Here is a 25753-nt window from a genome sequence, read left to right as displayed (position 1 = left end):
CCCCCCCCCCCCCTTTATATGCAAACATTGTTATTAGCTAAGCCTCTCATTACATCTTTTGGTTTTGTACAGCGATGTGCGTTTACTCTGCATTGTTCATGAGATTTGCCTGGATGGTGCAACCGCGCAACTACTTGCTACTTGCGTGCCATGCATCAAACGAGACTGTACAGCTCTATCAGCTCTCTCGTTGGGCTAGAGCCCAGGGGTAAGTTCTATTCTACGGAGACCCACATATATGTTCTAACTTTTAGGAAACAATCTCATACATGGTGCTTTAATGACAGGTATTTATCCTCCAAGAAAGAAGAGGAGAAACCGTCTCAGTAAACCAAAATGGAGGAAAGGTTTCTTCAAGCGATCATTCAGCATTTGTTCTTGGGAATTACTGAGAGAATCTGTCGTTATTTTATATTTTCCTTTGAAACGTGTTTGTGTTGTGTCACCAAGCTTTGGTTGCTTCACTTGTTGGATCGCTCACTGACATTATTCTCTTTTCTTTGATAAGTAACCCGCTTGTAATAAAATTTGGGACCAGTCCACATTTCGTGTTATCACAAAATTCGAAACTATTTGATTTTGGTGTCTTCACGTTCATATATATATATTCAGTCAAATGAAATTCATTTCCGATCCTGTATAAAGTATCCAGTTGAACCAAACCGGAATGCCATTGTAATTATGTATATAAACATTACATAACAAGGTTTCCCAGAGGTTCAGATTCTGTAAACAATGATGTTGCCTTGTCTATCTTGTTGCAAGTTTCATAACAGAGGCTTCTTTATCGTGTTCACAAACTAACCTAATCATCTTTATTGGAACCTCATAACAATCCCCACAAGCTAAGTAGTAATAAGAAAGCTCATTTAAAAGGAACAAGCTTGAATGTTCACTAAATCCTTTACACATCTTTCTTACACCTAAAACGAAGTGCACTGTCACAAAAAGGTGTTTTCGTGTTACCTATGAGCCGTTGGTGTACAGCATTTGAACCATGTTCATTGGTGAGCCAGGGACTGGAGCAGTGCTTGATCGCCTTCTGTCTTTGTTCATTGAGTTCAGACGAACGAAACACTTTTGAGGGTCGCTCGCGTTCTTGTTTACTACAAAGTTTCTAGAAATTGCTACGCCGATCACCTTTCCCGTACTCAATTTGTCGGAAAAGCACATGTAAACCACCAAATAGATCAAGATGAATGGCAGGCAAAACAGAAGTTTATACGAATGGTGTAACATGGTGGATGTAATGATATAGCAACTAGGACAGGGAGGTAAAGAAAATTTATGAGAACAGCTTTCTCTGTCCCATGCCAAGTTAAAAATTCAATAAAATCTGAGACTTGTGAAAATATCAGGAAACTAAAACCACTTAAAGAAATTTCTACTTTTCCTTCCCTGTATCCTCCGGAGTTAGCTAGTTACCTGGGGTCAGCCCCCCCCCCCCCCCCNTACCTGAGGTCACCCCCCCCTAAAAACAAACCCAATCCTTCTTTAAAATAATAAATTAAAGTCTCAGATAGTAGGGACGAAGAACCTTATATTTCCAGCGAGAGCCTTGATTCTAAGTACAGTATGACTTTGAAAACTCTGGACTTCTCAAAAGTTCACAAAATTAGACACCCAAGAGTACCTAAAATTGTCTCTAGAGAGATACTGTCAATGTTCTCGAACACAATGAAGACACACAGAATAAACATGGAAATAATATTAAAAGAATGAGAAGAAGCAGCAAATGACTAGCTATAAATAAACAAATATCACCTGAGATCATCCTCAGAAAATGGAATACCCTTTCGTGCTCCTGATCGGACTTTGTTTTACCTCCTTGGTTAGAGAGACTCCCGCATGACTGTTACCTCTTTTCTTACTACTTCCTCCTTCATCACCATTTGATCCAACAGGTTGCTGATATACACTGCCAAGGAGACTGGGGAGTGTGTCAAAATCACCGTGTGCACGTTGCTCAAATAACGCCAGATCAGTGTCATCAACCATTCCAGAATGTATAACCAGATCCACGAGCTATTTTGGCAATGGTAGGCCATCCTGAACTGGAATCTGCAGAGATGAGCATCTCGAAATGAGAGCACTTAAAAACAAATCTTCATGACAGGTAATAACGTAGGCTTGAATAAAAAAGTTTGCAATCTTCTACAGGAGAAGGAGCCACTAAACAAACCTAAGTATAACAGGTGTGATTATCTTTCTATCTTAAGTCAAGGTATAAACTGATTCAGGCATGGAATGCGCCTTTAATTATTAATAATTTAATAGTAGGTACCTGCGGATAAATGATGTCAATGGCAGAAATATTAACCCTGAGAAAACTGCTAATGAAAACATAACTTAGAACAAGGGGACTGTGGTGCAATGAAAAAAAGCAGATAATATTCAAAAGCAAAAAGAAAACCCAACAGGGGAGCCAGATATAAGGAACGAGAGCAAACTTAATGTAGTTTGATGATACAACAGTAATGATTTCACTAAAACCTTAAATAAAAGTGAAAAAAAAAAAGTAGAGAAGCTAATTCAAACATGGACAGAAACAGAGTAGGAGACAGAGTAGGAAACCTGGAAGCCAAGGTGGGGGGAAGTGGAGAAGACAGCATCGGACCAGAGGACGTTCCCCCAATGTCGCCTTCCCACATCTGCATCGAAATCTCAGCACACCAAATCTCCAGTGTCTTGGGATCAGCAACGAGCAGGTCCCAGAAGACGAGAATGTTGCCACGAGAAGAGGTGAGGAGTTTGTTGTCCGGCATGAAGCCTAAGAGGCCGTTTCTGTGACCATGATTGAGCAAATAGCACTGCCACACATCCGCCAAGTCCCCACGGAAAGAGATCAAACTGGAATCGGGATCGGAAAAAATGGATAAAAAGGGTTTCAGAGCATTTAAACCATACACATTCCTCCAAACCATGGCCCCTTGCCTTACCCCGCTCAGAGGGTCACACCACATTATATACCCGTCGGCATGCATACAGTATAACAATCTATCTGTTGCACAATAATTAAAATCATTCCATAAACCTTGTACCCTCGGAAAGTTGCAGGACACAGTAAAGTCTCCTCCCCCTGCACCACCTTCCTAGCCTCTGTCATCATCAGCTGGTCCGGGATAACAACTCTACTCCAAGTTTGCAACTTTGGGTCGAATACCTCTGCCCAGACTGAGGGATCCTCCTCGCAGCCTCCAAACACGTATACTTTATTTTTTTTCTCTTTTCTAATCCTCTCTTTTTTTCTTTTATTAAAATCTCTTAACACCTATTTATATATTTTTTATTTTTAACACACAAATAGTAAATTGCTAATTTACATAGTAACGTTTTCCATTTTTCGTATTTACATTTTCTTCCCTTTACCCTTTTAATTTTGCTCAATCTTCTTTTTTGTTGCTTGATTTTTTTTTTCTTTTTTTTTTAATTCAATTTCCTTTGTAATTTATTTTCCTGAATTATTCAAAAAAATTCTTTATTTATAATTATAAAACAGGACATTGTTACAGATGACAATGAGCATCATGAGCACATGCAGGTTCCAAACTATTTCTCGGGTGAAGCCATCAGACATTCGACCTACTTATTAAACAAGATTGCAACAAGATCTCTTGCAAATAAAACACCATGTGAGGCATTACGGAACAAGAAACCGAATATTGATCATCTTCGAGTATTGGGCTGCATTGGATATGTTAAGGTTGACAAACCTCACTTTCGAAAGCTAGATGATAGATCATGAACCACAGTTCATCTCGGGACAGAACCTGGTTCTAAGGCCTATAGACTTCTAGAACCGCAAACTCAGAAAATAATTGTAAGCAGGGATGTGGTGTTTGATGAGACAAAAGGTTGGAGTTGGAGTGCTAACAGTCGAGATGCATAACAGAGTGGAAGTTTCAGGGTTGTATTTGGTGATTTTGGTAACCGAGGCATCCAACAAGAGAATGAAGAAGAATCGGTTGCAGAACATGGTGTTAATGTGGATCAACATCGAGAAAGCAATGAAGAGAACGAAGACAACAACTCTGTATCTTCTATTAATGATGAAGAGATCGACGAAGTTCAGAGTCAAGAACAGTCGATACTAAGACGAACAACAAGGTAGGTAGTAAAACCAAAATATCTTCAGGATTATGTCTTCTTAGCTGAAGAAGAAAGAGAGTTCTTGCTTATGTGCTTGAACAATGAGCCAAGAAATTACTATGAGGCAAAATAGATCGAAGAGTGGATATGTGCGTGTGAAGATGAGTTCCTTTCGATCAAGAAAAATCAAGTATGGAACCTTGTAGATTTGCCAGCTGGAGTTAAACCAATAGTTTTAAAGTGGATATTCAAACTTAAACGAAACTCGGATGGGACTATCAATAAGTACAAGGCGCGACTGGTTGCAAAAGGTTATGTTCAGCAGTATGGGGTCGACTTTAACGAAGTCTTTGCTTCAGTGGCCAGGATAGAGACTATACGACTCTTACTCAATCTTGCAGCTTCTAACGGTTGGGAGATACATCACCTTGATGTTAAGACTGTGTTTCTACATGGTGAGTTAAAAGAAACTGTTTATGTCACACATCCTGAAGGATTTGAGGTAAAGGGGAGCGAAGACAAGGTTTATAAACTCAACAAAGCATTATATGGGTTAAGACAAACTCCAAGGACATGGAACAACAAGTTAAACCATATTCTTGTTGAGTTGCAGTTCAAGAAGTGTTCTAAAGAACCATCGGTCTACCGCAAAGAAGTAAGAGGAAGCCTACTCATAGTTGGTGTATATGTAGATGATTTGTTTGTCTCAGGAACAAGCATGCATGTTATCAATGAGTTCAAAACAGAGATGGCAACCAAGTTTGACATGAGCGATCTAGGAAGACTAACTACTACATGGGAATTGAAGTGTGTCAGTTCGAAGGCGGGATAATGCTAACTCAACAACGATACGCTAAGAAAATCCTCGAACAAGCAGACATGAAAGACTGCAATCAAACTCTTATGCTAATGGAGACCAGTTTGAAATTGGCAAAAGCATAGGAGGAAGAAGATATTGATGCTGCAACCTTTAGGAAGAATGTTGGCTGTCTTTGTTATCTACTTCACACACGACCAGACTTGAATTATTGTTTAGGCGTGTTAAGCAGGTATATGAAAACTCCTAAAGTTTCACATGGTGTTGCGATGAAACAGGTGTTGCGATATTTGCAAGGCACTACAAACTTCGGTGTAGTGTTTAAACGGTCTGCTACAAAGGTGCCAAGGTTGATAGGATAAAATGACAGTAGTCACAATGTGGATCCAAATGATGGAAGAATCACCACATGTCACATTTTCTATCTTGGAGGCAGCCCAATCTCATGGTGTTCGCAGAAGCAAGATACTGTGGCATTGTTGTCATGCGAGGCCGAGTTCATGGTCGGAATAGAAGCAGCTCGATAGGCCATATGGCTTCAAGATTTACTTGGTGAAGTTACAGGTGTGTCTGGTGAGAAAGTCACGATCAAGGTCGATAACAAATCAGCCATTGCCTTAACTAAGAATCCAAATTTTTCACGGTATGAACAAGCATATTCACACAAGGTATCACTTTATAAAAGAATATGTGTGGAGAATGGTCAAACAGAGGTGGAACATGTTCCTGGACATGAGCAAAAAACTGATATTCTGACTAAGGCTTTAGAAAGAATTAAATTTAAAGAAATGAGGGAGCTAATTGGAGTTCAATATTTGGAGGAAACTGACTTCAAGTTTAAGAGGGAGATTATTGACTTAACCTTGAAGAAAGCTTGAGTCATAAGGAGTCCTAATCCTACCAAGTTGTGGTTTCTAAAGGATTAAAATAATGACAAGTTATATTTAGGAGTTATCTAAAATATATACAAAATCTAATAGAAATAGGTTTTGGTGTTTGAGTTCTCTATATAAGGGGAGATGCTAATGTGTGGTATAACTTATGAGTTTTGAGAAAGAACAAAAATAGCTTTAGGATCTGAGAGAGTTTCCTAAAGATCAATAAAAAAGAATGATTCTTTTACATTCTTGTGTTCGTCAATACTTTGTTTACAATAATTTTTGTGTCGTTCGTGTCACAACTTTAGTTTTTGCCTTTTTCTTTTACCAAAGCACACCCCACAAACACAAAGAGAAACATTATTTTATATCTTTGTTATTTTGGTTTTTAATGGGAGATGACATTTGATGACCATAAAGATGAGATAATGATTGTAAACATTTCCTAATTTATGCTTAACTTGATTGTATTATGGCGTCATTTCTGGCTTTTGACCCATACGCAGGGACAATTTTTTATCATCAACCTTACGTGATTATTGACCGGGCATGGTTTTAATTATATTTTATACTTGCGCTTATGTAATACCTTATTTTTTCAGTGTAAAAGAGGTGTGATTTATAAATTGGTTTTGTAGTGTAAAAATGTATTCAAAATCTCTAACAATCTTCCAAAATCATTGTTATGATATTTTAAAGAAAAAAGTTATGTTTTCAATAAAAGTTGATTTTGTATGATTTTTAAAAATTGTTGTTTGAATAACAAGACATTTTGAGTGATTTTATTAAAATGTCATTTTCAATAACACTAGATTTAGAAAAGAATTTTAAAATTCTAAATTGAATAACATGTGAATTTAATAAAAATCCAAAATCTTCCAAAATCATTGATTACATACACCCCTCTTAAACTCTTTTGAGATTTCTTCAAACGTCTAAATCCAAAATTCAAAACAAGCTTAAAAAAAGAAACAAATCAAAAAGATGAGTTTAGGGAGCAAAATAGACCCTACCATGTTCATGTGTTCTCTTCTCTTAGGAGCATGTGTAATTACTATTCCACTCGCAGTATCATCAAAGAGGTGTAAGTTAATGAATGCTTCATTAAGAAAAAAACCATCATATGTGGAGCATGTTAGAAGAGAAAAACCAGTGTCATCGAGTCTCAATTCATCAGTTTATTCAAATTTATTCAATAATGTAAAATAAATAAGAAAATAATGGGAAAAATGTCAAAATATAACTTTAGACTTGGTGGAATAAATATCTAACTTTTATTGACTTTCCAAATAAGTCATGATTTTTTATTAAAAATCACAAATTCCAGTTGATTTTGTCAAATAAAACATGAGCTTGAATTTTCAGACGCAACAATTTAACGGTTTGATTATCTATTAACAAATTCGTTTAAATTGTAAAATTTAAAATTTAGTTTAGAAAGTCAATTTTATGTTTAGTCTCGGTTGACAAATTCCGTGAATATCATAGATTATTTGATAAGAACAATTTTTTTTGTGATTTATTTGAAAAATCAATAAAAATTAAAGATTTTTTTAAAAATTATTTTCATTACTTTTGATAAGCTGATGATTTTTAAAAAATTTTCATTTAAATAATTGATGTCGTCTAATTGATATTAATGCTTGTTTTTATCACGGATTAAGTGGGCCAAACTAGTCTACTTATTAAAAACAAATAAATAATTAGAAATGTCTTGGATATATTTCAAATGACATAATCTTATAAAGAAGTAAATTGAAAAAAATATTTAAAACCTCCACCTTTGAAAATACAAAATAAAAAATGATTTTTAAAAAGAATATATATATATATGTTATAATTTTATGAAAAAAAATTACTACACATAAAATTTTGGTGGTATAGTTTTATTATATTATTTTTGGTATATTTTCTATATTACCAAAATTAGCTACTAGATATACCACAAATTTTGTATGCCATATAATTTTTAACTTTTTTTGGTATATAATTTTCTTCAAATTTTTTTGTTGTATAACTTTTGCTGTTATATTTTATTTTTTAAATAATACAAATCATTTAATATTTTTAATTTATTTATCAAAAATACATAAAAACAAAAAAATTACTTTTAGTAGGAAATTTTTTTTTCTGAATATTTTCTGGTTAACGCCGGTCAACACTGGTCAACACCGGTTAACACTAGTCAATGTTGGTCAACACTGGTTAATGCCGAATTTCGGCCAACCAAACACCGGAATTGAATGTTTATGGTGTTGTACACATAACCTATATTTGTTTATGGATATCCTTATGTGATGACAATAGTTCACGTGGTTAACATGACATTTATATTGTTTGTATGTGTGGTCATGTGTTGGCTTATATTTCAAGTAGCTGGCAATCATTTTTCTTTTCAAAAAAGATACTTACGGAGAATATTGTGGATACCGTCAAATCTATGTGTTATAGTCCAATTGTGTTTAGAGTCCTATTTTGATAAGGCTTAGGTCTCAATATCTTAGGACTTAGAGGTTATCTTATGTTGAGTCCGTTCTGTATAAATATCAAGTCAAGGTTGTTCAATAAAGTAAGTCAGTTTGATATCTAATTCTACAAAGCCAAATTCACATAAATTTTTCTGAACTTTTTTCTCTTTTGATCGATAGTTTCGATTCTCTTTCTTTTCAAAGTGTTTTTCTTGCGTGACAAGAAATCATGTCTACGCTAGAGGAAGTTTCTTCTGCAACAAAGAAAGCTGTTGCTCAACAGCCGGAGCCGCCGGTGGTGTCTCCTTATCTCTTTCTCGCTCCGACAATCCTGATTCCATGATTTTGTCGGTGTTATTGAATGGTGAAAACTACAACGAATGGGTTACAGAGATGTCCAACGCTCTGCAAGCCAAACACAAAACAGGGTTTATCAATGGAATAATCACGAAACCTTCTATTGTTTATCCAAACTTTGAGAATTGGTAGACGTCAACTCAATAATTGTTGGATGGATCCGTACGTCCATCGAACCAAAAGTCAAGTCCACAATTACATTCACATCTGAGGCAAATGACTTGTGGTTGGATTTAATGCAACGATTCTCAGTGGGGAACAAGGTGCGAGTCCATCAAATCAAGGCTCAAATAGCGGCTTGTCAGCAATCTGGACAGCCGATTATTGATTACTATGGGAAGCTATGTCACCTTTCGGAAGAAATTCAGACTTACAAACCATTGACAATTTGTAAGTGTGGATTGTGCACGCGTGGTGCTACTCTTGAACCAGAAAAAGAAAGAGAAGAGGAGTAGATCCACCAGTTTATATTTGGTCTTGACGACCCACGGTTTGGAGGTCTTAGTAGTAATCTCATTGCAATGGATCCATTGCCTTCCCTTGGTGAAATTTATTCTCGTGTTATTAGAGAAGAAAAACGTCTAGCTTCGCCTTTGGTTCGGTTCATGAACAGCGGAAAAAGGTCATCGGCTTTGCAGCTCAAGGTGAACAGAGTGTGTCGACTCCTTCACGGTCAGAGGTGCGGAGTGGAGGAAGACTGGATTCATCTATTATCAACTCTCGTTCGGTAATGTGCTCTCATTGTGGGCGTTCAGGCCATGAAAAGAAGGAGCGTTGGCAAATTGTTGGTTTTCCGGAATGGTGGACTGAGTGTAACGGTTGTGGCCAGGGTTCAGCTGGCCGAGGAAGAGGAGGTCGCGGTTTTGGACGTGGGAGAGGCTATACCATGACAGCTCATGCAACGAGCTCCAATTCCACTAACCTTCCTGAATTCACACAAGAACAATTGCAAGCTCTAGCCCAGATGCTCAAAGGTCAAACAACCAATGGGACTTCTGATAAATTGTCCCGTAAGACAAAATTTGGCAATGTTGTTCTTGATACTAGAGCTTCCCATCATATGACTGGGGACCTTTCTCTCTTATCTAATGTTGTGTCTATACCACCATGTTCGATGGGGTTTGCGAATGGGAGCAAAACATTTGCTCTAACTATGGGAGTGTTTCCTCTTTCGAACAAAGTAGCGTTACTCGATGTTCTTTATGTTCCATCATTGACGCGCACCTTGATATCTGTTTCTAGAATTGTCAAACAAACAAAGTGTGTTGCTACCTTCATTGACATAATTTGTGTTTTACAGGACCGTTTCACGAGAACTTTGATTGGAAGCGATGAAGAGCATGATGGAGTTTATTATCTTACGGATGTGGCTACAGCAAAAATTCACTCAACAAGCGTCTCTTCTGATCAGGCCTTGTGGCATCAACGTTTGGGTCATCCTAGTTTTTCAGTTCTTTCGTATTTACTGGTGTTTTCTAGTTCTTCTACTTTGTTGGCTCTCGTTCGTGTGAAGTGCGTTTTAAAGCCAAACAAACAAGATATGTTTTTCCTCCAAGTACTAATAAATCAACAGAGTGTTTCTCCTTGATTCATTGTGATGTTTGGGGTCCGTATCGCGTTCCATCATCCTATGATGCAGTTTATTTTTTAACTATCGTCGATGATTATTCAAGAGCCGTTTGGACCTATCTAATGCTTGAAAAGCCAGAAGTACGTATGGTTCTTACTAATTTTTTTGCATACACAGAGAAACAGTTTGGTAAGACCTTTCGAGTAGTTCGTAGTGATAATGGGACAGAATTTATGTTTCTTGCGTCATACTTTAGAGAACATGGAATAGTTCATCAAACTTCATGTGTTGCGACTCCTCAACAGAATGGTCGCCAGGAACGAAAGCACAGTCACATACTTAACGTTGAATGAGCACTCTTGTTTCCAGCATCACTACCGGTTAAGTTTTGGGGAGAAGTTGTGCTTACTGCGGCATATTTGATCAACCGCACTCCCTCGTCTCTTCATAATGGCTTATCTCCGTATGAGATACTTCATGGTTCCAGACCAGATTACAATCAGATGAGGGTTTTTGGGTCTGCTTGTTATGTTCACCATGTCGCACGTGATAAAGATAAATTTGCAGAGAGAAGCCGGTTGTGTATTTTTGTTGGCTATCCCTTTGCTCAGAAAGGATGGAAGGTGTTTGACATTACTAAAGAGGAGTTTTTAGTGTCACGAGATGTCGTGTTTGTGAGCAATACAGGTCCATTACCTCAAGCCCAATTGGAGAAGTCAAGCCCAATTGGAGAAGTCAAGCCCAATTGGGAAGTCCAAAACAGAGCTGCGAAAGAAGACAAAACCTGTACCTGCAAAGGAAGAAACAAAGAAGATGAAGATTTTCTCAATTCAAAACCGATTTGATTCCCTCTCATCCATAAGCAGTGACTAAGCATTGTATAGCTGTATAGCATATAGAAAAGTTGAGAGAGTTCTAGAGTGTTTTAAGAGTTGTATATAACTCCCACAATACTTATTTGTAAAGATTATCCAAGTCAATAATATTCCAAAACTTTTACCACTTAGTTCTTGTTTCTCTCATGGTAGCAGACCCATTGTGAACCCTAACAGGTGATTCCATGGCCGATACTGCAAATCCTTGCTTGGCCTACCCTTTTCCAAGCAACGTTCATGTCTTGAGCTCCGTCACCTTAAAGCTCACTGATAGCAACTACTTACTGTGGAAAACACAGTTTGAATCTCTCCTCTCCAGTCAACGTATCCTTGGGTTCGTCAATGGAAGTGTCACGCCTCCACCAGTCACTCGCAACAATACTCAGACTGAAGAACCCAACCCTCTCTATGAATCTTGGTTCTGCACCGACCAACTGGTTCGTTCATGAATCTTTGGCACACTCTCTGAGGAAGTTTTGGGCTCTGTTCATACTCTGTCAACATCTCAAGCTGTCTGGTTCCATCTTGCTGAATCTTACAACAGAAGCTCGCTTTCCAGAGAGTTTTCTCTCCGTCGGAGCTTGCAACTCCTCACAAAAACCAACAAAAGTTTGGCTGTGTACACTCGTGAGTTCAAGCGTCTTTGTGATTCTCTTAGTGCCATTGGGAAACCGGTTGATGAATCCATAAAAATCTTCGGTTTTCTCAATGGTCTGACAAGAGATTATGACCCCATCACCACAATCATTCAAAGCTCTCTCACTAAACTCTCACCACCAAGGTTTACTGATGTAGTTTCTGAGGTCGAAGGTTTCGATTCCAAGCTGCAGTCGTATGAAGGAAACAACTCCGTCTTCTCAAATATTGCTTTTCAGACTCAACAGACAAGCGAAGCTCACTATGTTGGTAATCAAAGAGGAAGAGGACGCTCAGGTTACAACCGTGGTAGAGGTGGCTATACAACCAGAGGAAGAGGATTCTCTCAACATCAAAGCACACAAACAACTCTGGCTCACGTCCCACCTGTCAGATATGTGGAAGACCAGGTCATACGGCTGATATGTTACGGTTTTGACTCACTTTGACCTCGTTTATTTGATAGTTTTGTAGTTGTTTGATTCCTTTTCAGGTTATAATAAGAGGCTAGGAAGCTAAAAGCAATGATTAGAACAGCAGGAGCAATCGGAGCAGAAAGGTGTTGAATTGGAGCAGAAAAGCTGATTTTAGACCCAGGAGCACATGCTCCCGATTTCCGAGCACATGCTCCCAACTCTACGGATTCATGACGACACGTGGCAAGCATCTAGGCGCCGATTCCCTGCCTAATTCCCCTTATTTTAGGCGATCCTTTGTGAGAGAAAGAGGGCTGAGATCGCTTTTTAATAGAAAGATTTGAATTTGGATTCTTTCCTTATTTTTCTCTAGTTGTATGCTATTTAACCTAGGGTTTTTAGGAGAGAGAATATACTTTTTTTCTTTTGTTTTTGGAACGACATTTTTGGTGAGAGGGAGAAGAGCGGCTACCTTGTGAAGCATTCTCTGAACCCTTTTTATTTTTATGTCATTGAATTTCTCATCTTTTGCTATGATTCATTTCTCTATGTCTGAGTAGTTTTCTTTGCTAGATTAGGGGTTTCAAAAGGGGTTTCATGGGTTAGCAACAGAACACAAATAGGGCTTTATATAATCGATTGTCTTCACTATTGTTAGACTTAATGCTTAGGTTGATTTGATCACCCAATCTATGATTCTAGGTTTATCTATTCATCAAAAGTGTAATAGGTTGCTAGAAAAGACATTAGTGGGCAAATTATCCTAGACCTGCGAAAGTTGATGTGTAGGTGATTTGTGAACTTATCATTCCTGTTCTTTAATGCTTGTCTGCGATTCTGGGCTCAAACGACAGTTTAGGGTTTATGGACCGCCGAGCATGTGCTCCGGATGTCTGAGCACGTGCTCCGCGTTTCCGCACAGAATCGATCAGATAGAGTTATTGATACCACGACAGTGGATCAGTTTATATTTATGTTTGAGTTCTAGACTGGTACTTAATCTATGCCCTGAATAGTTGTTTAGTTGCTATCTCTGAAATTCCCGAGAATTACCCCTGATCTAGTGTTTTGCTTATTGCCTTTTTATACCGTTTTAATCGCGTTACTGTTACCAAACAAACCCAACTTTGAATTGTCTTAGCTTGAAATTGAACCAATAGAACCATAGAGTAAAACTTGGTCTTCGTGGGATTCGACCCCTAAATACTACTTCTTTGTTGTGCACTTGCAGTAGGAAAATAGGGTTTAAAACTCTGTGTATCAACAGCTCTGAAGTGCTATAACAGGTTCGATAACACTTACCAGAGTTCTGATAACCAAGCCTTTGCTGCTCTGCAAGTTGCTAATGAACAAGGAAGAGAGTGGATCACAGATTCAGGCTCCTCAGCTCATGTAACCCCTTCTGCAACAACACTTCAGTCAACAACAAGGTATGATGGTAATGATACAGTAATGGTAGCTGATGGAACCTACCTACCCATCACACATGTCGGTTATACTACTTTGACATCACCAGCAAGTACAATTCCATTAAATGATATTTTAATTTGTCCTGGAATTAAGAAGTCACTCTTGTCAGTATCTAAGCTTTGTGATGACTATCCCTGTGGAGTATTATTGGATTCTAATAAGATATGCGTTATTGATCTAAACACTCAGAAAGTGGTGTCAAAGGGAAATCGGCATAATGGTCTTTATGTGTTGGAGAATCATCAGTTTGCTACCCTCTTCTCTAATCGCCATTATGCAACTTCAGAAGCAACATGGCATCATCGGCTTGGTCATTCAAACTTCAAGATTCTCCAAAAACTCAAGAATAGCAAGGCAATTGAAGTAAATAAGAGCAGCACTACCCCAATTTCTGAACCTTGCCACATGGGGAAAAGTTCAAAACTTCAGTTTTTTAATTCAGAGTCTCGTGTTTTGCACCCCTTAGATCGAGTCCATTGTGATCTCTGGGGACCCTCACCAGTTGTATCGAGTCAAGGTTTTAAATACTATGCAGTCTTTGTTGATGACTTCTCTCGCTATTCCTGGTTCTATCCTCTGCATTTAAAGTCTGAATTCTACTCAGTGTTTGTTGCACTTCAAAAAATGGTGGAAAATCAGTTCAACACAAAGATCAAAGTGTTTCAGAGCGATGGAGGAGGAGAGTTCACCAATCATCAACTTAAACAACATTTTGCTAATACAGGAATCAGACATCTTATCTCTTGCCCCTACACACCTCAACAAAATGGCATTGTTGAGCGTAAACATCGCCACATTGTAAAATTGGGTCTCTCTATGTTGTTCCACAGTCACACACCACTCAAATACTGGGTAGAAGCCTTCTATACTGCAAGTGTCATTGGTAACATGCTCCCATCAACAGTTCTGCAGAACCAAAGTCCACTTAAAGCTCTTCTCAATCAAAAACCGGAGTACTCCATGCTACGAGTCTTTGGTGCAGCTTGTTATCCACACTTGAAACCACTGACACATCATAAATTTGAACCAAGGTTTCTCCAATGTGTGTTTCTCGGCTACAGTCCACAACACAAAGGCTATCGATGTCTTTATCCGCCAACAGGGAAGGTCTACATATCTTGACATGTCTTTTTTGATGAAGACACCTTCCCATTTAAACAGCAATATCAGTCTCTCTCACCAAGATACCAAACTCCTTTTCTTCGAGCATGGCAATCAGCGACTTCTTCACCACCTCAAGTCGTTGAGCCTCAAATCACTCGGGTCCTATCTCCACCTGCAACAATAGTTGCAAACAATGCTCTCCCTACAAAACCTGATTTGGATACAGAATCAGACAACAATGAGCCAAATGTGAATACAGAATCAGACAAAAATGAGCCATAACCAATGCATATTGTTGAAGAAGCTCACCAAGACAACCTTCATCCTATGACTACGAGAGCTAAGGCAGGAATTCACAAACCAAACAGTCGGTATGTTCTCCTAACGTCCAAGTTCAGTATAGAAGAACCTAAGTCTATTACTGCTGCATTAAAACACCTTGGATGGAATCTAGCTGTTGATGATGAGATGCCAACAATTAATATGCTACATACTTGGACTCTAGTCCCACCAGATGAAGAAATGAATGTTTTAGGCTGTGAATGGGTGTTTAAAACCAAGATGTGACCTGATGGAACAGTTGACAAGCTGAAAGCTAGGCTTGTGGCCAAAGGGTTTAACCAAGAAGAAGGCTTAGACTATCTAGAGACCTACAGTCCGGTAGTCAGGACAGCAACGATAAGGATGGTACTTGATGTAGCGACTGCAAAGGGTTGGAACATCAAACAACTTGATGTCTCCAACGCCTTTCTCCATGGAGAACTTGATGAACCAGTCTTCATGTCACAACCACCAGGCTTTGTTGATCCCAACCACCTAACATATGTGTGCAAATTGACAAAAGCCTTATACGGCTTGAAGCAAGCACCCAGAGCATGGTTCAATAACTTCAGTAACTTCTTGATCGATTTTGAGTTTGTTTGCAGCAAGTCAGATCCATCACTGTTCACCTACAGAAAAAATGGAGAGTCTCTGGTCCTTCTTCTATATGTCGATGACATACTCCTACCTGGGAGCACAAACTCACTGATCCAAGCTCTCATTGATAGCCTTAACAACTGATTCTCCATGAAAGATCTAGGACCACCTCGATACTTTCTTGGCATTGAGATACAATCATACACTGGGGGCTTGTTTCTTCATCAAACGGCATATGCGAAGGACATTCTGCATTAAGCATCCATGTCCAACTGCAACTCCATGCCTACTCCTCTACCTGAACGTCTTGACAAGCTGAACATGAAGCCATTTCCAGAACCTACTTACTTCAGAAGTCTAGCGGGTAAACTTCAATACCTTACCATCACTAGACCTGATATACAATATGCTGTCAATTTTGTTTGTCAGAGAATGCACTCCCCAACTGTCACTGATTTTGGCCTCCTCGAGAGAATCTTACGATACTTGAAAGGAACTCTCAATCTCGGTTTTCACATCAAGAAGGATGCAGATATGTCGCTGACAGCATATAGTGACAGTGACTATGGTGGCTGCAAACACACTCAACGTTCTACAACAGGGTTCTGCACCTTTGTTGGACCAAACCTCATCTCTTGGTCGGCTAAAAGACAAGCTACAGTCTCTAATTCCTCCACCGAAGCAGAATACAGAGCATTGACGGCAACAGCTCATGAAATCCAGTGGCTTTCTTTCTTGCTTCGTGATCTTGGCATAGCTCAACCAAAGGCAACACCACTCCGCTGTGACAACCTCTCTGCAGTTTATCTCAGTGCCAACTCAGCTCTTCATAATTGTTCAAAACACTTTGATACAGATTATCACTACATCCGCGAGCAGGTTGCATTAGGACTAATCGAAACTATACATGTTTCGGCGTACCTGCAACTCGCTGACATTTTCACAAAGTCACTACAAAAGCGAGACTTCAATCATCTTTGTCTCAAACTCGGTGTGGCTGGACCACCCACTCCAAGTTTGCGGGAGGGTGTGAGCAATACAGGTCCATTACCTCAAGCCCAATTGGAGAAGTCAAGCCCAATTGGGAAGTCCAAAACAGAGCTGCAGAAGAAGACAAAACCTGTACCTGCAAAGGAAGAAACAAAGAAGATGAAGATTGTCTCAATTCAAAACCGATTTGATTCCCTCTCATCCATAAGCAGTAATTAAGCATTGTATAGATGTATAACATATAGAAAAGTTGAGAGAATTCTAGAGTGTTCTAAGAGTTGTATATAACTATCACAATACTCATTTGTAAAGATTATCCAAGTCAATAATAATCCAAAACTTTTACCACTTGGTTCTTGTTTCTCTCAGTGTTCTAGGAGGATGTTTTTCCCTTTGCTGCATCGGACGTTACACCATTGCCAATTACTCGTGTTCCTGCAGTCTTCGATAAGGATTGGTTATTTCCTACTCCTCTCTCGGACAGGGGGAGTTTTGTTTCTCCTTCTCCGATGCCCGGTTCGGATATTTCCTCTTCTACGTCGAGTCATGTTCGTACACCACCTTTGGCTGTTGAACCAATTTCCGTTTCTAAACCGGTCTCTGTTTCAACATCTGACACTGCAGCTAATCGACATCCTGTTGATGAGCTGGTTCCTGGTACGCAACCACTCGCTATCACGGATTCGGATAATTGTTCTCGTGAACTTACTGTTGTTCCTTCGTCGACACGTCCAACACCGGACAAAGTAGGCGATTATGATTTCTCTGTTTCAACTCCGGCTCTTTAGGCTCCATTTGTTGATGCCACACCTCCTCGTCAAGGAAAACGACAGCATAAGCAATCGGTTTGTCTTAAAGGCTATGTTATTTACAATGCTACAAGTGATTTAATAACCCCTCACGCTCCATCCAATTCTGCGTCATTTTCTTCGTCGACTCTCCAAGGTAACTTTTTGTATCCTTTGACAGATTACATTTCCGATGCTTTTTTTCAGCTGGTCATCTCGCATATTTGGCTGCTATCACACGTTCTGTTGAACCTAAGAATTTTAAAGAAGTTGTTCGCATTAAAGTATGGAATGATGTTATGGCTAAAGAGGTAGATGCTCTTGAAATCAAGAGTACATGGGATGTTACTAATCTCCTGCATGGTAAGGTGGCTATCGATAGTCAATGGGTGTATAAGACTAAATATCATGTTGATGGCTCTCTAGAACGATACAAAGCACGTCTTTTTGTTTGTGGGAATAAACAAGTCGAAGGGGAAGACTATCATGAGACCTTTGCATAGGTTGTTAAGGTGACCACTGTGCGTACTATTCTCCGACTTGTGGCAGCTAATAATTGGGAGGTTTTTCAAATGGATGTACACAATGCATTCCTTCATGGTGATCTTGAGGAAGAGGTTTATATGAAGCTCCCACACCCTTTTCGTCATTCTCATCCCGACAAAGTTTTTCGTCTCCGGAAGTCGTTGTATGGGCTGAAACAAGCTCCTAGATGTTGGTTCAAGTAGATTTATGATGCATTGCTTTGGTTTGGTTTTAAACAAACTTATGATGACTATTCACTCTTCTCGCACTCTCGTGAGAACATTAACATCTGTGTGTTGATTTATGTTGATGATCTTCTTATTTGTAGCAATGATAGCTACATGCTCCAAAAGTTCAAGCATTACTTGGGGAAGTGTTCCTCTATGAAAGACTTGGGCAAACTGAAGTATTTTCTTGGTATTGAAGTATCTCGGGGTTCCGAAGAAAATTTTCTATCTCAACGCAAGTATGCGTTAGATATTGTGGCCGATAGTGGCAATCTTGGTTCACGGCCGGCTGACACACCTTTAGAACAGAATCATGATTTGGATGACGATGATGGTCCGTTGTTGACAAATCCTACTCCGTAATTATCGCTTGGTCGGTCGTCTCTTGTATCTTCATCATACTCGCCCTAAGCTCAGCTATTTCGTCCATGTGTTATCTCAGTTTATGCAAGAACTGCGTGAAGCTCATTGGGAAGCTGCTTTGCGGGTTGTGAAGTTCTTGAAAGGTTCGCCAAGGCAAGGTATTCTTCTCTGTGCAGACTCTGACTTGTCTCTCACGGTGTATTGTGATTCCAATTGGTCTTCCTGTCCTATCACTCGACGTTCTCTTAGTGCCTTTGTTGTTCTTTTTGGTGGCTCGCCTATTGCCTGGAAAACCAAGAAACAAAAGATTGTGTCTCATTCTTCCGCTGAAGCCGAGTATCGTGCCATGTCCATGACCCTTCGTGAGATTTAATGGCTTCGTAAGTTGTTAACGAAATTAGGTATTGAACAATCTGCGCCTACTCGTTTGTTTTGTGATAACAAGGTTGCTCTTCACATTGCTGCGAATCCGGTTTTTCATGAGCGCACTAAGCATATCGAAAATGATTGTCATGATGTTTGTTATGTGATACCTGATGGTATTCTTGTTACTAAACATGTGGCGTCAAGTGAGCAATTAGCTGACATTTTGACCAAAGCTGACCTCAGTTTCTTTACATAATGCCCAAGTTGGGTATTCACGACCTTATCACTCCAACGTGAGGAGGAGTATTACGGAGAATATTGTGGATAATATGTGTTATAGTCCAATTGTGTTTAGAGTCCTATTGTGATAAGGCTTAGGTCTCGATATCTTAGGACTTAGAGGTTATCTTATGTTGAATCCGTTCTGTATAAATATCAAATCAAAGTTATTCAATAAAGCAAGTCAATTTGATATCTAATTCTACACAGACATTGAGTAGAGGACATTGATTTGTAGGTGTTAGTCAAATCAGAGCCAAATAAACTACGGTTGAACAAGAAAGGTCTAAGCCAAGGTGAGAAATTATACTGCTTGAGTTTGGATCTTCCTCCAAGCGCAAGAGCTAAGTCAAAACACAGACATGAAATCTAAATGGAAAATTCTCAAATGTTCACTCTGCATCAATTAATGTTTGCTTTGGGGACACTTTATTACATGAAATGTCAGAAACTATGGCATTCTGATTCTCTCGTCCTCTCAGAATTTGAAAACCATTTGCTCTGTGTATCCGAGTTCCTTGAGTACCCCTTTGACCTGCGGTAAAAAAAAAACCAACAAGACATTAGACATGAACTGCTCTGCATTTTGCTGATTTGATTGATTGATTTTCTGGAACTAATATATACAGATTCCATGACTTGTTTCAACTTCTTCTGCTATCAAATTATCAGACGTGTCCTAATAACAAAGAGTATGCTTTTTCAAGAGCCATCTCATAATTCATTGACACACATTCCCTAAAGGTCCGAAAGCCTCTTTAAGCTCAACATCGTTTGTGTTGCTAATTGCATGTAAACCAATGCACTCTCAGCGCAAAGGTTTAACTAACATTTAAGCAAGATGGCCAAGAAAAAAAGATGTTGATGAATTGGTACAAACCTCTCCTTGTGACCAGTCTGGAGCTTTGCCTCCAGATATATGCTCCATCATCCCAGGAGGACCACATACCTGAATAAGGGTGACCACCACAAAGTATGAATTTATTAACAATGTATATTTTGATTCTAAACCATAACCTATTTTGTCACTAGATCCAAATCTATAATGCTAAATGTTTTGGCATCCTCATTGTCATTCTCTCAGGAAAATTAAGTTCAGAAGATAATAAGGTAACTTACAAGGATAAGAGTGTCGTCTGCAGGAAGAGGTAAGCCTTTTAGAGCCATATCCTTTGAAACGTAACCAACTCCTCCTTTCCAGGTTTTAGTAGGATTGTCAACAGTGTAGAATATCTGTCGAATTTTAAGATCAACATATTTTTAGGAAACGTGTGTATGCTAATAGTAACTAGCTAGCAAACTAATCATATGATAAATCCAAGAGAACTCTACCTTCAAATTTGGGTGGTTAGCCTGAAGTACATCAAGCTTCTGCTTCAGAAGTATATCATCTGGAGAAACATTGGCATAAAGCAATGATATCTGTGCACACAAAGAAATTGTTAAGCTCCATGTTAACACACTTTTCTTTTAATGAAAAACCTCAGTTGATTTTGAAATGAATTGTAGAGGATAACAATTTCAAGATCTTGGTAAACAAACCAGCACTAGTATAGGAAGTAGTTAAATATTCGTATGCACAGATCACATAATTCAATATTAGGTGTAAAAGTTTTTTTATGGGGAAAAATAAAAACTAAAGATAATAATAGAATGGTCACCTGCGTGTTGTCCTCGGGATTCTTCACAATGGCATCAATCACCTGAAGCATTGGAGTAATCCCACTTCCACCAGCAATCTTCAAGTTTTTTTCCAACACAAAATCACAGGTTAGGATTTATCTTTTATTACAAAAACTGATCACAAGTCAGTGAATCATGCTACTAAACAGGAACTTCATGCGACAGTCAAATTTCGAAGGACTTGCATATCAACAAACGAGAGCAGGCGAATAGTTCTATACACTGAGATGAGAAAAAAACCTAATAATGCAGTCCATATCTTCAAAGTTTAACTTCCATATAAACAAAACAAATTGTATGCAAGAAACCTTCAGTAAAGTTGGTTGTAACAAGGGAATAAGAGTATACCATGCCAATATGTTTCTTCATATTCGGCGAATATTTGAACTTTTCAACGGGTCTACAAGAAAAGAAATAGTTACATACCACATAGAAAATAAATAACTATAACCAACCGTAATTAAAGAAGGCTATATTTAACTATACCCTTTTACTTCCAACACATCCCCGGGTTTTAAGCTGGCAAAATGTTGACTCATTTTTCCGTCTGGATATACCTGCAAAAAAAACAGTGAACTACATCAACAAAATAAAACTCCAGGAAATGCGTGCAATCATAACACATCTACTTTTGTTCTAGAAAATAGTAGCAAAGGTAGAGTTAGGCACAAGTGTATTAACAGGATATTCATACCTTAATCAGTAAATCAAAATAGCCCTTAGCCTCTGGGTCAGAGATAGGAGTGTAACTGAGATCAATTCACAAATAGAAGATAAGTAAGGACAAAGTGTTATAAATCTTATAGTTGAAAGCTAGAAAAATAATAATCTGGAAGATTTATTTGCATGATAATTTGTATTCTGACTAATCCAAAAGGTGGAAATTATAAAGGCACATATGTCTGCATAATTTCCAAGATTTATTTTCTTAATGACAGATATCATTAGAATATCATCAAAACAAAAAGGTAAAAACGACTAATTAAATGAAGATTCGGTGTGAAAAAAATGGCCTCCTTGAAAGCCATTCAACAAAAGTGAAAATATGCAACAGATAGGCTAGCAGAGCAATGGTTGTCCGGACATAAAAAAAAAACACTGCAAAGCTGGTAAAAGAAATTTAGCTGAACTTACGGTCTAATGACATATTTTGTTTTCCCTTCAGCATTATAGCCTAAAGGAGCCCTGTACAAAGAAAACGGAAAGATAAGCCTTGCAACTTCAACTGAAAAAATTTCACAACTCGTGCAAAATTAAATAGTTTTACTGTAAAGAGGAACAAGTGTGGACACAGCATACCTTGTCAGGAGACAAGAAGCAACATGTAGACCCAATTCAGCTGAGGGCTCAAATGAGAACCTAGATTTCAAAGCAAAGCCAAAACAAGTAAACCAAAGCTTAGAAATGGACTTAAATACACGAGTAATGCAATACGAGCTTAAGAGGCTCTTAGAGATAGTAAGAAACAACTTTGGACGCCTAAACTGCGGATTCCAACCATATTAATAGCAGCAATTCCCATTACTGAGATATGGATATATATTAGCTTAGAGAGTTAACAAACTAAATCACTTGAAAACCAAATGACACTCAATCATGCCGATGGTTCATAATGCATACCCTCTGTGCAGTAAAGGGATACAAACTACTTAGCATGTATTGGAAATTACACAAGAAGGATGAGAAACAAACAAGCATTCACCGGACAGTTATTCATAGCATCCCACAACCATATAAAAGTCCCCTTGTTCAGTAACTATTCGCTATTATGACAGTATATATTTTCCTTGCCTATTCTTCATTATGTACATAAAAGACGGGTGGTTAACAAAAAAAGAGCACTTCTGTCATCCCAGTTACAATATAAAATGTAAGTCCCAAAGTAATAGTGATAAACACATTACCAGATTATGAAAAACTTGAAAAGTGTCACAAATTCAAAGGTAATATGCCTTTTTGTGATGAAAGAATTAGTGAGTCAAGCAAATACCTGAACAACTGGGTGTTGTGGCTAACTCTAGCAGTGTCTTGAAGCTTGAACTCGAGCCATTTATCAGGATTTAGAGCTGAAATAACACAGCAGAATACAATAAGTTTCGAGTAAAGAGTGAGAAATACACGCTATAAATAAATCCAAACAGCGCACCTGTTTTTGGTCCAGTCTCTTCTTCCTTAGCTTGATCTAGATAAACCTGAGATCATAAACCACAAACGATTATAAACAAAAGCCATATCAACTGAGAACTAAAACGCTATTATAAAGATCAATATGTTTCGTATAGTTCGTCTAAACTCGTCTGATTGAATGTGAAATACAACAAAACATACACTGAACAAAATGCAAGAGGAAGTAATCAAACCAGCTCGGCAGAAAAAAAAAAAAGAATTCGAAATGATCAGAGACGATAGATATAAGAAATATTAGGGAGAAAACAAAAGAAAAATTCACCAGATTGTTGCCGGATGCTAGGTAATAGTAAGAGAATCCGCCGGAGAGTGCCGCGATCGCACCGGCAGAGAATCGAAAAGCGCCAGAACCAGCTTTGCTTTGGGATCCAAGTGCGACGGGGAATGCGATTGGAGCTGACCTAGCGAGTCGCCGGAAGAAGGTGGTTGCCATAGTGTTGTTAGATCTCGGAAAAAAAAATAACAAAATGGTTTGGACTTTGGAGGAAGAGAGGGGTTTTAGAATCTGGGAGAAGGAAGAGAGTGAACGCTTATGCTACTCTACGGAGATGTGTATTTAACAACGGTGGAATCCTCATTTGTTTTTGTTTTTTCTTTATCGTAAATTTAATTTAAAAATGGTATACAGAAGTTACATTTAAACATTTGTTTTAGGTTCAGTTTTTGAAAAACACAATTATTTTTGACAACAACAAAAGAGGAGAAAACAGCTTTATATGGTATTACTGAGGTAAAATCTTTGATATGTAAATTGTTGTTGCAAGAAATAACTTGGAGCAAGTCCATACAACAAGGACTCATCAAATCAATATAAGCATAACCATAGCAAACGTTTGGTTTCATCGAAGTCATGTTTCCTAGCTACAAACTTGAGAGAGAGACACCAGCTTGTTGTTTGGGTTGAACATTGCCAGGAGCCTGATCTACCCATGCTGAGATCAGGTGGTGCGCGATTGCAAATGGCCCCGGGATAAACATAGGAGCGAGCTCACCGCTTTCGAGATTAAAATCTGTTGATAGACTCTGGCTTCTCTCCACACCTTTGCACATCTGCTCTATCTTTGCAGCCGCTGTTCTTTGCGCCTTCCTGTATTCTGCAACATCCAGTGCTTTCTTCACATCTTCTCTACAGTGCCATTGAGCATCTGCGCAACAAAAACAATCACAAGAAAACATTGTTAAGAATGTGATGGATTTTAACGAAAATCTGGCACTCCAAAGACTTGGAAGTATATATTATACCTTCCAACTCTTCTTTGTCTACATTTATGTCGACCGTCTTGGCGTAAGCAAAGAACCCGACCATCAATTGGCATGGCATGCTACTTGGTCCCACTGCAATTTAAGATCAACATATTCTCGCTTTTGTTAAACTTGCATTTCAAAAAATATATTATAAAGCCCTTTTGGCATTAAGATCAAGTTTCCTAACTACCTAACGTTACAACAGTAGCAACAATGGAAGAGGCATCCAAGGTCTATTGTCTACACATGGGAAAGCATGAGAAATATTTTGGTAGACATACTGCGAACAAGGCTGTAATAAACATACGTAGTGTACTAAGTCCTTTCTGACTGTAAAAAAAATGTGATTCAAATTTCAAATCTATACATTGAAGAACTACTATGCTATGAGATGCAAATTTTCTCATAACGAAACCGATCCTTATTAATCTGCTTTACAACTAACTTGTCCATCAATAGCAGCACTATTCTGTGAAACGTATGCAGCAAATGACCTATCACACTCATGGATGCATGCATTCTACATTAGCTAAGATAAACGTTGGAAGCCATAAGCTAATAAACATAGATAGAATATATGAATGCAAGACAGACAAACCCTAAACTAACAACTGTACGTATTTTCTTAACTATTCAATTACCAGGCCAGGGCTGAGAGCTATGATAGACAACTTCTCCTACTTCAATACCAGTCTCTTCCCATGTTTCTCGCCTCACAGCCTCTTCTAAGCTTTCCCCTGGCTAGCAGAAGCAGCGTAGGACAGTAAGAATATTATACTTGATCAAAAATGAATTGAGGTGACTTAGCAGTGAAAGCTTCATACCTCAATAAATCCAGCTAAACAACTCCACATTCTCGGTACAAATCTAGATTGTCTGCTTAAAAGCGCGCGATCATTTTCTCGATCAATAACTAACATTATAACCACCTGTAATAAACAGAGCACCAATCAAGCAGAGTTTCCACAATGTCATACTCTTAAGGGAAATCTAAAAATGAAGGAACCACCAATATACCGGGTCAACACGGGGATAAACCCGCTTTTTGCATGTCTCATTAGAGCACTGTTTTCTCCTCCCTGCTTCCCTTGGAACAGTTACACCTCCACAAGATCCACAAAATCGTGATACGTTGTGCCATTCAAGCAATGCCCTGGCCTATCATGATATAGTTAACAAGCATCAGCACCAATACGATGGTACATAGGTTGAGATCAATTTTGTGGACGAAAAGCAAGAAACTACCCCTAAGTTCTAAAATGAAGCAAACTTAGCAATAATGATACTTCTTAAAGCAACCGTAACCAACAACAACAAGTTCAAGCATGATCAAAGCTCACATACATGGCCGGCAATAGCCAATTCATCCATAGCGTGTTGATCAGCCCAATCAGCAGCAACCATTAAGGTTCGAAGCTCGACGAAACACAGCTTCCTACCCCCTAATTCAGAAACAACACCGTCTTCAGCCAAATCAACAGCCCAATACACCAAATCTTCTT

The 25753-nt window shown here is 38.5% G+C and overlaps 4 protein-coding genes and 1 long non-coding RNA gene across 6 annotated transcripts in view; 2 read left to right on the top strand and 3 right to left on the bottom strand.

Annotated features, from left to right (window-relative positions):
* Window positions 51–589, top strand: LOC104736082. Its single transcript, XR_759521.2, has 2 exons — window positions 51–208; window positions 288–589. It is a non-coding gene; the product is annotated as an uncharacterized LOC104736082 (long non-coding RNA).
* LOC104736081 (putative F-box/kelch-repeat protein At3g24610) lies at window positions 1566–3215 on the bottom strand. Its single transcript, XM_019234719.1, has 2 exons — window positions 2575–3215; window positions 1566–2061 (listed from the first exon to the last, which is right to left on the bottom strand). The coding sequence occupies exons 1-2, from the start codon at window positions 2982–2984 to the stop codon at window positions 1833–1835; spliced, it is 639 nt and encodes a 212-aa protein (XP_019090264.1). The 5' UTR covers window positions 2985–3215; the 3' UTR covers window positions 1566–1832.
* On the top strand, window positions 17949–18864 carry LOC109128338 (uncharacterized mitochondrial protein AtMg00810-like). The gene is made up of 3 exons (XM_019234523.1): window positions 17949–18100; window positions 18230–18487; window positions 18546–18864. Exons 1-3 carry the CDS (start codon window positions 17949–17951, stop codon window positions 18862–18864), a joined length of 729 nt encoding a protein of 242 aa, XP_019090068.1.
* Window positions 19408–23532, bottom strand: LOC104736080 (NADH-cytochrome b5 reductase-like protein). The gene is made up of 13 exons (XM_010456003.2): window positions 23269–23532; window positions 22966–23011; window positions 22810–22885; window positions 22119–22178; window positions 21954–22004; window positions 21514–21568; window positions 21306–21376; window positions 21168–21219; window positions 20798–20875; window positions 20469–20558; window positions 20256–20369; window positions 20017–20085; window positions 19408–19671 (listed from the first exon to the last, which is right to left on the bottom strand). Exons 1-13 carry the CDS (start codon window positions 23437–23439, stop codon window positions 19615–19617), a joined length of 990 nt encoding a protein of 329 aa, XP_010454305.1. The 5' UTR covers window positions 23440–23532; the 3' UTR covers window positions 19408–19614.
* Window positions 23703–25753, bottom strand: part of LOC104736079 (nudix hydrolase 19, chloroplastic-like) — a 4359-nt gene continuing 2308 nt past the window's right edge. Inside the window, exons 2-7 of one of the 2 annotated variants that reach the window (XM_010456002.2) lie at window positions 25596–25714; window positions 25269–25409; window positions 25076–25180; window positions 24893–24992; window positions 24249–24341; window positions 23703–24151 (exon numbers count right to left, since the gene is read on the bottom strand). In XM_010456002.2, coding sequence (XP_010454304.1) covers window positions 23868–24151; window positions 24249–24341; window positions 24893–24992; window positions 25076–25180; window positions 25269–25409; window positions 25596–25714 — 842 coding nt within the window. In that variant the 3' untranslated portion in view covers window positions 23703–23867. Of the gene's footprint in view, window positions 24152–24248; window positions 24342–24892; window positions 24993–25075; window positions 25181–25268; window positions 25410–25595; window positions 25743–25753 lie in introns of both variants that reach the window. The other variant, XM_010456001.2, reaches the window with a different exon arrangement.

This window comes from Camelina sativa, chromosome 13, assembly GCF_000633955.1.
Source record: "Camelina sativa cultivar DH55 chromosome 13, Cs, whole genome shotgun sequence".
NCBI classification, from domain to species: Eukaryota; Viridiplantae; Streptophyta; class Magnoliopsida; order Brassicales; family Brassicaceae; genus Camelina; species Camelina sativa.
The sequence above is the reverse complement of the archived record's forward strand: the minus strand, read 5'-3'. Positions and strand labels throughout refer to the sequence as shown.